Here is a 17,105-nt window from a genome sequence, read left to right as displayed (position 1 = left end):
TGTACAATGTACAATGTACAATTCAACACTACAATAACCCAGAAAAAATATCAATGACAATGAATTTCCATTGCACTGTGGCAGTTTGCTTTGCTTTTCCACCTCAACCAAGAGTTAAAAAAAGTTTTTCTGACTTTTTTTTTTTTTTTTTTTTTGTGAAATTTCAGCGTGTTCATGCAGGGGTTTTTTTTTATGTGCAAATAAAGAATGTGGGTGGCACGGTGGTGTGGTGGTTAGCACTCTCGCCTCACAGCAAGAGGGTTGCCGGTTCGATCCCGGGCGTGGGAGCCCTTCTGTGCGGAGTTTGCATGTTCTCCCCGTGTCAGCGTGGGTTCTCTCCGGGCACTCCGGCTTCCTCCCACAGTCCAAAGACATGCAGATTCGGGACTAGGTTAATTGATAACTCTAAATTGTCCATAGGTGTGAATGTGAGCGTGAATGGTTGTTTGTCTCTATGTGTCAGCCCTGCGATAGTCTGGCGACCTGTCCAGGGTGTACCCTGCCTCTCGCCCGATGTCAGCTGGGATAGGCTCCAGACCCCCGCGACCCTCAAGAGGATGAAGCGGTTAGAAGATGAATGAATGAATGAATAAAGAATGTGCATTAAAACACAATGATGGAGGTACTGTAAGTCTCAACATGTACACAACAATATTGCTTTACTGTCTGGGACTACTGTGCGGTGTATAAAGTGCATTTTCTTGTTGGTATAAAAGGCATTTGAAACAAAAATCCTACATATATACACTACATTAGGATGCACACAAAATGCAGTATTGCTCAGGCACACATGCACGCTGCATTTTTCTTCCTGTCTGTGCTTAAAATGAGCTCGTCTGAGTTGCTGAATTTAATTTCCAAAGACAGATTCACCCCAAGCCACTTACGTGTCTCTAATGTCACAGCACACCAAGCTGTTAACTGTAGACCTCTATTGTACTCTGTGGCCTTTGGAACAATTACTACCGCATGAGAAAACCCCTTAAAATAGTTCTTGTTGTGGCCTTTGTGTGTGTGTGTGTGTGTTACAAGTAAGAGCGAGAAAATGACTCTACATTTATGCGCCCTGTGTGAGTGTGTAGGCATATGCAGCGTCAGAGTGATGTGTAGCTCCTCTGTGCACAATACAGTCCATTGGAGGAGAGATGGTCATTTTCCCTGAGGGCCAGTGAGTCCAGCTGTCAGCGGAGAGTGAGACACAAAGTCATTTTGAACAAAAGAGACACAAAGATGAGAAAGATGGACTAAGAGACAGGTCATTGACAGTGTTGTTTTATTTTTTCCACACATATTAAACCATTACCCCACCACAGTTTGTACGTTAGTGTGCATTTTATGTGTGTATTACACAGGAGTGCTGTCCAATGTGGATTTGCCTGCAGTGTTTCCGCTCATTGTGTGCAATTCTTTACACATCCACTTCCCATCTGCCTGAAACTGCTTTTTGACATCGATAGAAAAAACACTTTGATGTCATCGCAGCCACTTCATAGCCAAAGACACTTTTTAAAAATGCTGACTGTTACTTGTCCCCCGAAGGCTTCCCACGCAGATACACACACACACACGCACACACATGCAAACGGATGACTAACTTTCAAAAGCTGCTTTTTGTCTGCTTTCACTGTGCACAAATTTGGTTTGTTGTTGAGGGAACACACACACACACACACACACACACACACACACACACAGAGTAAAAAATATAAACAAAAAGTCTTCTTCAGCCAAAATGTGTGGGGCATGGGTGCAGCGTGTCACGTAGGCAGGTTTTTTTCGGCCATAGACTTTGTAGCATGTGGTTGCATACCATACTATGTGCATATTGAGTTTTGCCAGGTGCTAATGCAGTTGATTATGCAGGGTTTGGAAGCTGGGCTATTTGAATTGCTACTGAATTAATCAACTGCATTGTTTTAACTATAGGATGCATTGATTTGATTGATTTATTTTAATGTGAAATATAAAAACCCACAAGGGTGCTCTGCTGCAACACATTGCCTATGCCACAATGAGGCAAAATTTATCCCAACCATATTTAAACAGATTGTACTCAATTTTTAATAAGTTTTAGAAGAAGAAGATTTACTTTATTAATCCCTGAGGCGGCAGGGGAAACAGATTTTTTCACTCTGTTGTCATATACACACAGGCTGGAAATACACACACATGCACAAACAGGACCTATACATACATTAAATGGAGTGATATCAGAGTGAGGGGGCTGCCCATGGACAGGCTCCCCAGGCAGTTGGGGGTTCAGGAAGCAAACTGGAACCTCTCCAGCCACCAGTCCACGCTCTGTACGTGGTCCATACGGGGACTTGAACCGGCAACTGTCCAGTTCTCAACCCAAGTCCCTATGGGCAGAGCTACTGCCACCCTAAAGTGGTTTTTACTTGTTGGAGGGCCACATAAAATTAGCATCCATGGTCAGCATGTGCGACATGCTGCGGCAAACATGTTGCACCGCACCCATTCTCCATGTATTTTGGCTGTAAAACTACAGAGTACAAAGGTATTCAGCAGCTGTAATATATATAACTGAAAGACTGCCTTAAACATTCATTAATTAAACTATTTGCACATTGAGAAGACACTAAGAAGTATTAGCATTCATTTGGAATTGTTTTTCCGTCCATCTGACATATATAAGTCCAATATTCTGCTGTTAGCTCTGGTTTGGTCTCCACCAGCTCCTGGGGGAAACACCTCTTTTGGCTTTTACACAACCAAAATCTAATTTTGTGCAGGTACAGGGCAATGAAACATGAAAGGCAACCAAAACAGTCAATGTGGGGGCGTCGATGGCTTAGTGGATAAAGCAGGCGCCCCAGGTAAAAAAGGATTCGTCCTTACTGCAGCAGGCGCAGGTTCAGTTCAAGCCTGCGGCCCTTTGCTGTGTGTCATTCTTTCTCTCTCCCCCTTTCACACTGTCCTGTTCATTAAAGGCATAAAAGCCCCAAAAAAGTCAATGTGTGGGCTGTAAATCTGAAAAAAATAACTGAGAGAAACTACAGTGCTCCATCAAGCTGAGAGGAACTGCAGAGGCTGTGATAATTATCTCTGCATTTGTCACTACGATTGATCTCTTTCCCCTTACACATCAGTGCAGCTTTAACTTCCGCTTTCCTATATCAGACCACAAAGTAACTATAATGTTGATCTGTGACAGGAAGCTGTGTCAGTTCTTTGGTCAGTGCTTTTCTATTCTTCAGCACACTGGCCATGTAAATGCAGTGGCCTTCATCTTTTATTGAACAGAGCATTTATTTTTCAGAGCTATCACTGCTGCTGGTGCTAAGACTCCCACTACAGCCCCGACTACTCCGCCCACCGCTGCTCCGACGGCGATGCAAATTGGACCTCCAACAGCTGCTGCCCCAGCACCGATTGCAATACCCACTTCAGCACTTGTTATGACCAGACCAGTGTGAATGAATTTGTTTTTCCTCTCTGCCTTTTCTCGCGATTTTCGTTTGTACTCATCATTGAGATTATTCAGCTCTTTCTGCAGCCGCTCTCCTTCAAACATCGCCCTCAGTTGTTCCTCTTCTCTGAGTTTTTGCTCGGCACTGGCCATCAAAATCTTTAGTTGCTGTTCTTGGATCGCTTTCTCAGCCTCCTGGAACATTTCATTTGTGTAAAACGTTCCTCCATTTTCACCGATCATCTTTACTATCTTTGCGAGCAGCTGCGGCCCCTGACTGTTATCGGACAGTGTGTTATTGAGGACGTGATACCGCCCGTTACATTTTCTGATCAAATGGCTAAGTTGTTGACTTTTTCTAAAAAAGTCTTCAATTTTTGTCTGTCCCAGCTGGTCACCATGAGTGAAGAGAACCATGGAGTAATCTGCAGCTTTGTCACCAAACACCTGCTGCAGAAGTTCAACAGTTTTCTGTTCTTCCTCTGTGAATCTGCTCAACTTGACCACAATCAGGAACACGTGTGGGCCGGGAGCGGAGAAAGAGATGCACTCTTTCAGCTTCCTGAGCACCTCATCTTCTTTGTACTTTGTGTCGTATATTCCTGGTGTGTCGATGACTGCGACCCTGCGTCCATCCACCATCCCTTTGGCCTTTTCACACTCTGACGTCACAGACTGTGGAGAGAGGACTGACGTAAAGGCCTTTCGATTTAGAATGTTGTTTCCCGATGCACTCTTCCCATTTCCTGTCTTTCCGATCAGCACCATTCGGATTTCTTCATCTACAAAATAAAGTGAGAAATACGTTTAGTGGTAACCATCTTATGCCAGAAATGAAAGTGAAATTAAAGTGAAGGTATTTGTCAGCAGTGCAGCAGTGACGACTTGGATCTGTCTCAAGCTTCCATCAGCAGAGTGATTACACAAACAGCATGTCTCATATTGTGATGCAGTTCATTTCTGCTCCACTTGGTGTGCACACCTTGTGGGCTTAACCACCCACATCTCGTAAAAGAATGCATTATACCTTGCAATGGGATCAACCACACCTCCTCACTTATACTAAAGAGTTTCTGTCCCTTCCTTGCTCGGAGTTGCTCTGAGAATTTCCCACTCTTTGCTAAGAATGTTTAGGCTAAGTTAGGTGCTCTCTAAGAGTGTTCTCAGAATGTTTGTTAATACAGCCCCTGATCAATGAAAGAGCTCAGCCATTTAAAAGCCATTAGGTTAAGAAAACAGCTAAGCTAAAACCACACTACTGTGAAATGTAGTCAATCTAGTAGGCTAAGTCTGCTGCTACTTGTAGTGCTGCTACTGCCGGAAACTGTTTGGTAGTAGCAGAGTTTGTGGTTTTGGCCATAGCTGAAGCATATTATTCCCACAAAAAGCACAAACTGTCCTTTTTAAATGATACTGTACTGTCTGCGTACTGATTAAACAATCGAAAACAAACCAAAATTTGGGCTTTAGCCTCGTTGTCTTCTGTAATTCAGTACACATATATGTAGCATAAATTAAACACAGATTGTCTCAACAATGTAATACATGCAATGTTTCCCAGATTAGGACATGGCAGCATTAAAAGTATCGAGAATGAAAAGAATATAAGAATGATAAAATGTAATAGAAAGGCTTTGAACTAACTGTCAAGTTTGTAAAGATATCATTACTGTATATAACTGACATGTACAACACAGAAGAATAAAGAGTAAGTAGAATAAATAATTTCAAATAATGCGTTTCTATGTCGACAATTACATGATCTTTACTAAATCATCAATAGGGTAACCTTAATATATTTTGTTTTTTAATTTTCAGTCAGATGTTTGGGTTTTTAGGTACTTTTCTATGATTTAATCTAGATTAATTTGTCCTACATAATGGTCAAAATTCACAAAAAAATCTAAGGATACTCGCAGATAGCTCCTAACTTAGCCTAAAAATTTTAAGTATGTAGTCCCAGCTTAGGATGTAGGAAAATTATCAGAACAACTCTGAGCAAGGAAGGGACAGAGGAGGTGTGGTTGACCCCATTGCAAGCTATGACACATTCCTTTTACAGATTGGTTGTCACTGACAGGCTGTTTTTTTTTAGCCTGCAGGATGTGGACATCCAGTGGAAATGAAATGACCTGCATTACAATATGAGACTGAAAGTGTTGACACTGTTTGTGTTATCATTCTACTGATGAAAGGTTGAGACAACCCAAGTCATCAGTGCTGTGTCAGCGTTTTGAGAATATTTCTCCTAACTCTTTGTCTTTCTGCTTTTTCTCCTCTGCTTAAGAAACTCTTAAGCCCCTTGAAAATCCGTCTCTCTACTCCTAGCAGTTATTTTTTTTTACCTTAAGAAGTCTCTTAAGGGCTAAAATGCTTTGTGAATAACTTTAATCTTAAGCAGGACGTCTTACCTTCAAGGGAAAATTCTTAGAAAATGTCTTAATGCTAGGAATTTTCATATAATTTTGTCACTAGGATGAACTCTTTGTACTAGGAAGCATTGTGAATATAGCCCCAGGCATTCAAAGGATGAAAGCAAATAATGCAAGTATAGCTGAATAAATAAAAAAGACTAAAACAGACAAGAAAGAGGAGATTACCTGTGTTCTCGCTCCTTGCAGTGTTTCTGCCTATGCCTCTGCCATCCCTCTGACTTCGCCTCAGAGCACTGAAGGCCATGGTTTTACAGATCTGGAGCTCATACAAATGTCTGAATCATGAAAACAGTTCTGTCTTCTCCAGACGGCTTATGAGAAGTGGTGCTTTTTTGGAGTCACACAGAGTGTGTAACCTTTTATGTCTTTGTCTTTCTGTAGGCAGCTTTGCATCAACGGTATGTAAAAAGTCAGCACTCAAGTTTGATCACATTCTCGAGAAACAGAAAGTATAATGTGCCAATGTTACCAGGAAATACATGGCATGGGAAAACCCATAAGAGGATTAGTGACGTGTTAACGTTTCTGGGAACTCCTGGCATTGCAAAGAAAACAGGTGTCAAAACATTTTAAATAAAGCTGACATGTAGGGACACCAAAGGGTCCTCTATAGAGTGATTGTGAAGCCACCTTTGCGATCCATCCTCTAGGATCTACTAGTGTGTACAAATTTCATGGCAATCCATTCAGTATTCATAGAGATATTTCAATCTGGACTAAAATGGTGAGTGGAATAACTGACCAATGTTACCATACCTAGAGTGTTGCTGCTAGCATGGCTAAAACAATGGACCTACTTTCTCATATTTTTGTGCCTGTATGTTTTAGGATGATATACTTGTCGAGCAGTCACCTGAATCCCTGCATCTTTGTTTTCAACTTCCTATCAGCACAGACACATTGACTCTAAGTGCTGAGAATCCGGCTGCTCCTGTTTCAAAGAAAGGTGTCCTGTGTGGAAATTATTTCACACTGTAAACATCTCCTGTTGTCACTGTCACTATTATTGTCTGCTGTGATGACAGATGGTGTCACAGTTCACATCAACTGCCAAGTCTGACATTCGTCATTATGATGATGTCTGAGATATTTCCTTTGCCTCTTTACATCAGGAGAAGGGAACAATGCTGCTGTTGATTTGGAAAAAGGAGAATTAAAGAATACTCATGATGGTATTTCAGAAAATGTTTTCCATACCTTAATCAATGATACATCTTGTTCACACAGTGGTGGAAGTTTCAGATCATTGATTCAGTTACAAGAAAAAATATATATTGAAGAAGAACATACTGCCATTACCCGGCTCATAGGCCATGATAAAGAGGGAAACTGATGCAGTGGATGGTGGTCAATTATTTATTGTATGAGAAAAAAAAAAAGAACTACTGCAAATCTATGTCAGTCAGTTAAATCAGTCATGTAAAAACGTGTGAGGAAATGGAGTGTAAAGTGTTGTAAATCAATCCATCCATCCATTTACAACCGCTTATCCAAAGCCAGGTCGCAGAGGCAGCAGGCTGAAAAAAGTATTCCAGGCGTCCCTCTCCCAAGCAATGCTTTATAGCTCCTCCTGGGGGACCCCAAGACATTCCCAGGCCAGATGAGATATGTAATCCTCCAGTGTGCAGGGTCTGCCCCGGGGCCTCCTGACCCTGACCCTACCTCAACTCCTGAGCCTGACCCTACCTCAACTGACCCCTTTCGACACACAGGAGCAACGGCTCTACTCCGAGCTCCCTCCGGATGTCTGAGGTCCTTACCCCATCTCTAAGGCTGAGCCCAGCCAGCCCCTTGTAAAGCAGAAGCAAAGTGTGCAGAAACCATCTGGGGTGAGCGCAAGTGTGTGTGCGAGAGAGCCAGAGCAAAGCTTGGAGCGCTGGTTTTTTGCTGAGGGAGCACCAGGCATAGGTGTTTAGGTGTAGGAATGAATCCTAAAACCTGGACATGAGACAGCATTTCACCACTAAATGGTTCCCTTGTCTCAAATTCAAAAGGTTTTTGGTTAGATGCCTGAAATAAGGTCTTTGGCTCACACAAGCTTAGGAGACTTTCACATTTTATTCTATAACATAAAATATGTCAGTAGATACCCTGCTTGTGAACTCTGAAGCTTCTATGTGTCTTAAAAAGGCAGTTGCCTACAGGTGGCTAAATGAGACTACAGAAAGTCACCAGGCCGAGCCGCAGCGAACCCTGGAAACTACAAAAGGTCATGAGTACAGCAGCAGTGACAGCATTCTTAGAGCCAGACTTCAGTGTCAGTTCTACTGGAGTCAATGGAGCGGGCACGGCAGTTCACACTTAAAGCAATCATATCTTTATTGTTTCAAGTTTGACTGAAAAATCTTTCCACTAGATTAAAAAACACACATTACGTGATGCTTACTTCCATCCATCCATCCATCCATCCATCCATCTTCTAACCGCTTCATCCTCTTGAGGGTCGCGGGGGGGCTGGAGCCTATCCCAGCTGACACTGGGCGAGAGGCAGGGTGATGCTTATTTTATGTAAATACTGGCTCCTCAAAAGCTGTCACTGTCGCCATGACCTCTCTTCTTTATAGTTTCCTTGCAGCAAACACAGCTTTACAGTCTTGTTATGGTGATGACGTTATAGGTCATGCGACTGTAGGGTAGTTAATTTAGTTCATAGCATAATGTTAGCTTTTTAATTCTGGCAATTGTATTTAAGCTTCAATAATCATCAAAGCAGTGTTCGTTTCTGAAAATTATATTGCTGAACAAAAGGTGTAAGTATTAAGAACGTTTGTTTGCCACAGAGCTTATTTTCCGCAGTTGTCCAAAATTCAACGGACAAATCCCATCAGCTTCTTGACAAAGACAAAGGAACTGGCTGTGGATCTGAGGAGGACCAAGACACCGGTGACCCCCGTTTCCATCCAGGGGGTCAGTGTGGACATTGTGGAGGACTATAAGTACCTGGGGGTACACATTGACAATAAACTGGACTGGGTTAAGAACACTAACGCTCTCTACAGGAAGGGCCAGAGCCGTCTCTATTTTCTGAGGCGACTGAGGTCCTTCAACATCTGCCGGACTATGCTCAGGATTTTCTACGAGTCTGTGGTGGCCAGTGCTATCCTCTATGCTGTTGTGTGCTGGGGCAGCAGGCTGAGGGTGGCAGATGCCAACAGACTCAACAAACTGATCCGCAAGGCCAGTGACGTTGTGGGAACGGAGTGTGACTCTCTGATGATGGTGTCAGAGAGGAGGATGCTGTCTAAGCTACGAACTATCTTGGACAATGTCTCACACCCACTCCACCATGTGCTGGTCAGGCACAAGAGTACTTTCAGTGGGAGACTCATACCACCAAGATGTACCACTGAGCGTCACAGGAAATCATTCCTGCCTGTGGCCATCAAACTGTACAACTCCTCCCTCTGAGTGTCCCTGAGACTTTTTCCCCACACTGCAATAATCTAATTTAACTTGTGCAATAACCCCATTTCACCCTGACTGTATATATTCTGTTTGTGTAAATAATCTTGTTCAGTTTACAATATATATATGTATATATATATATATATATATATATATATATTTACGTTTATGTTTGTTAATAATTCCTGTTTATTTAACTATATATTTGTTAATACTACTGTTTAAATTTCTTATATTTTCACGTATCTTTCCTCTCTTGCAAGGAGCAACTGTAACATAAATAATTTCCCCTCGGGGATCAATAAAGTATTTCTGATTCTGATTCTGACGAAGGAACCAGTACAGTGCCAACTTCCGTGTTGGCCTACAGAAAAATGTCATTCTTAGGGCTCTTTATTATAGTATATGTATAACTGAATCTTTGTTAATGAACCCAGGGTGGGGGCCCTTCTGTGCGGAGTTTGCATGTTCTCCCTGTGTCAGCGTGGGTTTTCTGAGGGTACTCCAGCTTCCTCCCACAGTCCAAAGACATGCAGGTTAATTGGTGACTCTAAATTGTCCGTAGGTGTGAATGTGAGTGTGAATGGTTGTCTGTCTCTATGTGTCAGCTCTGTGATAGTCTGGTGACCTGTCCAGGGTGTACCCTGCCTCTTATCCAATGTCAGCTGGGATAGGCTCCAGCCCCACTGCGACCCCTAACAGGACAAGCAGTTATGGAAAATAAATGAATGAATCTTTGTTAATAATGCATGAACATGTGTACAATGCTTATTTTTCTTCTGAAATGTATAAGTACCTGAAGATTATACTAAATGAAACTACTTGAGTGAATTTACTTAGTGTCTTTACATCTCTGTGAAAAAGAAAATGTCACATAAATGCTTGATTTATAGTGATAAAAAAAAATGTTGACAAACAGTTCAAAGTAGAAAGAGATAATGTAAGGTTATGGTAGAGGAGCAGGAGTGGCATTACATGATGTTGGAGATAGAGGATAGACAAGATAAGAAACGCTTTACTTAACCTGGCTGGCAGTAGGGACGCTGGGTGGCAGTAGGTGGTGGTATTCATATGTCACACCAGTTTGTATGCCGTCATTAAATCCATAGAAGAAGAAGAAAGCGTTTACTTCCGTGTAAAACTTATGAATGACTCCAACTTCTCTGTGTAGCTTGTCAACTGATAGCAACCGCATCTCAGTGGAGTTGGTTTACTGACGGCTACCGGCTCCAGCAAGTCAGTCCAAATGGATTACACAGCAAATCAGAGCGGGTTCAGACAGCGTAAGTTACGTACGTGAGTTTATCGATCAAATCAGCCTTAAATATTAGCTCTGGGCTGCATGTGCACATTTTGTACCCGCTAGCTTTAAACGGTGATGCTGCTGTCGCTGTTTCCAACCGGCTAATGCTAACAGCTAGCTGGATAACGTTAAACAACTGGTAAAAACGCAAACACGGACCCCTTAAACTCAAGTCCACCAACTAAATGTGGAAGACAGTGTTAGCAAAGTAAAGCGGAAGTAGCAGCACACAATATATTATTAAACACTAGCTAACCTGACGATGCTAACTAGCTAATTAACCTAACGGTACACGGGATAGGGAAGCTAACGGTAGTCTCTCATACATTAGCCGGGGTCTGTACGTGTCATTTCTGTCCCTACTGTGTGAAGGTTTCTGTGTAATGACTTTGGGATACATTTTTATGTGTGTATAGTCTAATTAATGCTAATACGCATGTTAGCTAACGTTAGCTAAGCCTCTGTTTCCAAGCTTCAATCTGGGTTAGTCTCTGGGTGCTGGGTTTATTTATGACTCGCATCCAAGGTTCAAAGCAATGATGCTACAGCCAATGCATCTGATTTAACCTTACCTCAGGTCCTTTAAACAACTGTCTCCAAACAGATATGTATGCATCACAAAATGTAAACAAGCCTCCCCCAAACACACCCCTGAGGATCCAAACACACACTACAATCAGGCTGACATGTGAGCACCACAGCCAAGACACACAATCTTGATTTATGAGTTAAAACCACAAGGCTAATGTTGACAGTCAGTGTGTCAGGCTTAAGTAGTTTCAGTACATTTAAAGGTGTCTGTATGTGTGAGTTGTATGTCATATCCATTACACTCCTTTAACGTCAGGGATGACAGGGAAATGAGGTCCAAACTAAAACAGTCAGTGGCTCTGTGGTGGTGATGTAATCTGCGCTTGTGATCTGTGTGTGATCAGGTTATTGCTCCCTCAGGCTATGAAGTCAAAAAGCTCTTTCTCCTGCACAGAGCAGTCACACTTGTGCACAGTTGCACACAGACTTTTCATTTGTGCACAAACAAAGTGACTTTACCAGTACATTTCAGCCCCTATTGAAGTGGGAGATGAGCCTGACAGAAGGCCAGAGGCTGAAATGTGTTGGTCTCTTCATACTTTACCTCTAAAGACTTTATTCTTTCTCCATGCACATTGAAATAAAGTGAAGTTGTGCTAGAAATCCCTAGTCTTCCTCTACAAAGAAGTATGTGCTACAGATGTTCACCACTGTGGACACTCACAGTGTGATGTAACCCTGAAACTTAACACGACACTGACAATTATCAGCGCATGGTTCACAGGACAGCCAGTCAGTGATCGACTGGTCTTAAATGTCTAATTTAAGTATCATATATCAGAAAAGGGTGAGGAAAAATTGGGCAACTGATGCATGCTGGTTTCTTAGATTTTATCGTGGCTGTCTTGCATGTGCTTGCTTTACTAATTTTTCTACATAATTTGGTGTGATTTAAGAGGTTGGGATCTGCTCCTTTGTTTGACATATCTCTGTCTCTAACCACTCTGTTTTCATCCAGAGCCTAATATGCGTCTCAGGAATAGTTCAGTGGATGGGTCAGATGGCAGCCAGCTGTTTGAGGATACGAGTGGAACAGGGTACAGGTGGGAGCCAGGCTGAAGTTTGTCTGGATATTAAACTGTTGAGAACATATATATTTTACTTGCATTTTGTATGTTTGTGTCCTACATTACATCAAGGAAATATTCAGGCTACCCTTGTCAATGGGATCATGCCCTCAAAAATAAAAATTTGACTCTTTAAAGATAACATTATACGAGTCTAATTTGCTTACCGCTAGTTCAGCTTTGCACTGTTTGTATTGCCTCCTCACAATTTGACTGTATGATACATCCATCATGTTCTTTCAGTTGATACATTTTCTTGTGTCACATTGCCAGTAATCCGCCAGCCGGGCCTCAAGCAGCAGGATTTCCTGCCCAGTCCATCCTGTCAGACCCCATGTCTAACCTGGCTATGGCATATGGCAGCTCACTGGCGTCCCAGGGAAGGGAAATGGTGGACAAGAATGTAAGTCATTAATATTTTATCATATTGCTTACTAGAAAGGATGCAAAATGGATGCTACAAGGTGCTCCAGAAAGCGTGGTGATGTGTCAGGTCAAGGCCAAATCAGGCTGAATAATGCATGTGCGTATGTCTGTGTATTTGCTTGTTTCAGCTGGACAGGTTCATCCCTATTTCTAAGCTGAAGTATTACTTTGCTGTGGACACAGTGTATGTGGGGAAGAAGCTGGGCCTCCTGGTTTTCCCTTACATGCATGAGGTAAGTCTCTTTAAATTATTCTGCTATGTCTGGCACTTTGCTAAGGATGGAAATTAGAAGATTTTATTGATTTTTTTTTTTTTTTATCAGTTGCCTCATTGATTCCTGATCCATTTTCTGTGTTGGGGGGGAAAAAAACAGACCTTAACAGGTTTCCAGCATCAATGCAACTGCTTTATATAGTTCCCACACATTTTCATGGAAATGAAAAAAAAAGGACTTTTAAAGGACTCATAATAATTTTTATTTTTCTTGCACCACTTTTTTAAACATATCAGAATCAAACTCTGTTCAAACATAATTTCAGCTAGGTGGCATACAGAAAGGGAGAGAAAGAATGTGGGGAGGATGATGATAAACAAAATGTTGTCACACATCGACACATTAGAGCTACGTCATAAACTACAGAAAATGAATTTGCCATTACGTGGAAGGTTATCCATGGAAGATTAATACAACAATTTCATTACACACAACAAATTCCACAATTTTTCCAAAACTTCCAGTGATTTTCATTAAATCCAGGACCAGGACTCATTCAGGCCTGGAAAATGTGATTGTGAAACTTAATGACCTTTCCAGGTTTTCCATGACCGTGAGAGCCCTGGCTTTATCATCTCCAAGTGTGAACACAGTGTAGAAACACAGGGTATAAAGAAGGCATCCATGTGACTCAGGTCATCACCTAAAGTGGATTAAATGAGATAATATTTATACAGCAATCATTTTTATTTAGGTTCTTAGAAAAAATCTGCTAAGCCTGTGTGCATGGCACTAACGTTATTATAACAGGATATTTACCTCTGTCACGGACGTTCCTCATGGTTGGGAAGCAGCGGCACTTGTGCATAGTATGTCAAATACATGGCATTCCTGGAATTTGTTGAATAAAAAGATGTTTCAGTATGTTGCAGATGTTTCCACCCTGATTTAAAACTATAATTTTACATAATTAATATGCTAAATGAAGCTGCGCTTTTGGCTGTTTGTTCCTCTCCACCATCACTCCTTCATTTTGCAAGTTTTGAACAGCATAGTAGCATGAGTTGGACATCAGTGTTTTGCTATGTGCAACTCTCAGAAAAAACATGCTGTCAATGATAACATGAATTCATAAGCTTGGAAGCAAATGATTCCAGTAGATTGGACATCCTGGAACAGATACTTAATTCCCATTCCTACGCTTTGCAAAGATAGAGGTAATCTTGTGCATGTGGAAACATGTTTATGTCTCTGTGGGCCTCTGAGGCTTCCCTAATATGTCTCATATGTTTGTGACAGTAGTCTGTTAGGTTGGATGAAAGTCACAGATGTAATATTCATCACTTCACCTGTGAAATTCTGCATGTTTTCACCCCAAGTTTAGTCTGTAAGGATTTAGCAAGTTTTAAGTGTGTGATCGTGTGTGTTGTAGAACTGGGAGGTGAGTTACCAGCAGGACACTCCTGTGGCTCCACGCTTTGATGTGAACGCTCCTGATCTCTACATTCCCACCATGGGCTTCATCACGTACGTCCTGGTGGCTGGCCTGGCCCTCGGCACACAGAACAGGTACATATGCAGCCATGTTCAACATGATGCTGGTTTGGAAAAGACACACTAATCTAAGCAGTGATCGTTAACAACTCAGGAGCAGATTTCTTTGTTTTTTTGTCTTTCTACATAACTACATGTCGGTTTAATTGAATCCTGGGTATTTTCCACCAACATATCGTCTTAGTTTTGAGCCAGCTTATGGGTGGCTCTTCAGTCTAATGCACACCCATAGAGCAACAACAGCAGCCACAAAGCAATTAAAACTCTGCCTTCTGGTGCTGCTGAGCTTGTGTCAGCTGAGAGGACAGTGATGTCTTAAAAGGAAAACAAAATCTGGAGGGATTAATTAGTGTTGCACTGATTCCACTTCAGTTTTTTGCAAAATAATTACGTTATAAATCTAATTAGTGGATTGAAATGGTACTAAAATTTAAATATTTGTGTAGACTTATGCTCAAAGAACATGATAAATAATGATATACCACCTCACATTGACAACATTTAACAACTAGAGTCTGCTAGTTCACAGTATATAGACTGTGTAGTGACCATATCATTTTGTGCATCTTGCAGGTTTTCTCCGGAGCTGCTGGGAGTTCAGGCCAGCTCAGCGTTGGTGTGGCTGATCATAGAAGTCCTGGCAGTGCTGCTGTCGCTCTACCTTGTGACCGTGAACACCGACCTCACGACCATAGACCTGCTGGCCTTCTCTGGCTACAAATATGTTGGGTATGTACAGCGTCGCTATATAATTTTCATCACCAACTCACCCTCTGCTTTCCTCACCTCCTCTCATCACTTGTATTTGAGTATTTTGCACAGCCGTTTCTCAATTGGAAGAGTTTTTTCCCTTGAACGCTGTTCAGAACAAAACCTCTCTTAGTTGAACACTAAGGCTCTGTGGATCTTACACCTAACCTGTGACTGTGTGTGTGTCTCTTCTCTGTGTCCTCAGGATGATCGTAGGGGTAGTAGCAGGCCTGATGTTTGGGAAGCCAGCGTACTATCTCTCTCTGCTGTGGTGCTGTGCTGCCATCTTTGTCTTTATGGTGAGTAGCAGGATTTACTAACTCTTTATAGTTTAAAATACTCATCTTCATGGACAGATTTCCTGTCTCCAAATAATTGAGAACAGACACCCACTGCACAAACTTTTGCACAATTGCAGTAGTGCTAAGCTCTTTCCATATTAGTTTTGCTAAGAATCTCCTCAAAATGTTCTGCTCAAGTATTTCGAGCTCTGACGTTAAAATCTGAACATGATGACCTACTCAGACAGATGTTATTGTGGAGCTGTTGTATGTCACAGTTCATGTGGTAAGTGGCTGAGCTGACATAAAGGCATGTTAGTTTAATGACTGATTAATGATTATCTTGAACGTGTCTCTCCTCAGATCCGCACCTTGCGTCTGAAGCTGCTATCCGAGGCAGCGGCGGAGGGGAGGTTGGTGAGAGGAGCCAGGAACCAGCTGAGGATGTACCTCACCATGTCAATAGCAGCAGCACAACCCATCTTCATGTACTGGCTCACCTACCATCTCATTAGATAAAACCCACACACTCACTGTGCAGAAGATGAACTTGGCTCTCCGAACGCCATCTCACCCCCTTAAACAAAACACACACATCAAAGAAGCTGGACTTGTATGAAACACAGCGGCCACAGTCACCTGGATGATATCCCATCATGTTCCCAGACATAAAGACAGACTCACAAGACTCGCTCCATGTACGCATGGAACATGCTACGAAACGATTAGGAGAGGATGTGAGGCATTACGGCCTTGTCTCTCACAGCACAGCCCTGTGACATTTGTGTTGCCTTTTTTTGTCTTTTTTGTTTTATGTCATGTCTTCAGAAACGTGTAGCAAGAGCAAGTGGCTTTAAGTTGTTTTTCTATACTGTGTAATTATTTGTTAATTTTGTTTTTTAGGACTATTTAAGTATGTATGTATGTGTATAGCAAAAGTATTATCACAGACGTTGCTCTGGTCTGATATCTCATGCGATTTTTCTGAGCCGACTGTAAAGATAAAGCACACTAACCTCACTCAACCGTCCATTTAATGACGAGAACAAAAGTCAAATCCAGGTTTAAAACGATCAACTGGCTCTGTTTCCACTAATGTTTGTTTCATGGCTTAGAGAAATATCTGTCCTCATTTATCCGGAGACGAGGGTAATGTACAGTAACTGGTGTGTAAGTGTGGGTGCAGCATCACCTCCATTTTATGTTTAATCTTTTTGTATGAGCTTTGATACATGTTTGAGCTTTGCTGCCTGACAACTCTTGAATAGAAATATCGACTGTGTGTAAGCCGTGATGCGAGGGTGGGGACGTTGCTATGAAATGTTGAATTGACTTTGATATCCTTTTAAAAAAAACGAGTAAATTATTTACTGCTTTTCATATTGAAAGTCAGACGGAATAAAGAAAGGGAAGAGATGGGATGGTTTGCCCTGTGAAGATTGTTTGTGTCTTTCAGATACTTGAAATATTTTAATGTCTGATATAGTTTGTTGTGCGTTCATGTGCTTGTAAGTCACCGTGTCAGCTTTTTTATGTAGCCAGTGTTAACTCAAACCAGGGTAGGATTCACTTTCACTTCAATTCAGGAATATAATTTAAAATTCAGGTTTTGCTTTATTCTCAGATGAAACTTGTGATTATGATAAAT

At 41.8% G+C, this 17,105-nt stretch overlaps 2 protein-coding genes across 5 annotated transcripts; one reads left to right on the top strand and one right to left on the bottom strand.

Moving 5' to 3' along the window:
• Positions 1-2,966: 2,966 nt before the first annotated feature.
• LOC125889294 (GTPase IMAP family member 9-like) lies at positions 2,967-6,181 on the bottom strand. The gene is made up of 2 exons (XM_049577148.1): positions 6,031-6,181; positions 2,967-4,212 (listed from the first exon to the last, which is right to left on the bottom strand). Exons 1-2 carry the CDS (start codon positions 6,107-6,109, stop codon positions 3,254-3,256), a joined length of 1,038 nt encoding a protein of 345 aa, XP_049433105.1. The 5' UTR covers positions 6,110-6,181; the 3' UTR covers positions 2,967-3,253.
• Positions 6,182-10,396: 4,215 nt separating this feature from the next.
• On the top strand, positions 10,397-16,894 carry yif1b (Yip1 interacting factor homolog B (S. cerevisiae)). Of its 4 annotated transcripts, none has more exons than XM_049577227.1 (8): positions 10,397-10,562; positions 12,123-12,201; positions 12,505-12,634; positions 12,786-12,890; positions 14,305-14,441; positions 15,000-15,155; positions 15,382-15,475; positions 15,821-16,894. In XM_049577227.1, the coding sequence occupies exons 1-8, from the start codon at positions 10,517-10,519 to the stop codon at positions 15,974-15,976; spliced, it is 903 nt and encodes a 300-aa protein (XP_049433184.1). In that variant the 5' UTR covers positions 10,397-10,516; the 3' UTR covers positions 15,977-16,894. The 4 variants fall into 4 exon arrangements, with proteins under 4 accessions (XP_049433184.1, XP_049433183.1, XP_049433186.1 ...); XM_049577226.1 differs by having other exon boundaries at positions 10,398-10,562; positions 12,123-12,207; XM_049577229.1 differs by having other exon boundaries at positions 10,399-10,553.
• Positions 16,895-17,105: the final 211 nt, after the last annotated feature.

This window comes from Epinephelus fuscoguttatus, linkage group LG5 (genome assembly GCF_011397635.1).
Source record: "Epinephelus fuscoguttatus linkage group LG5, E.fuscoguttatus.final_Chr_v1".
NCBI lineage: Eukaryota > Metazoa > Chordata > Actinopteri > Perciformes > Serranidae > Epinephelus > Epinephelus fuscoguttatus.
The sequence above is the reverse complement of the archived record's forward strand: the minus strand, read 5'-3'. Positions and strand labels throughout refer to the sequence as shown.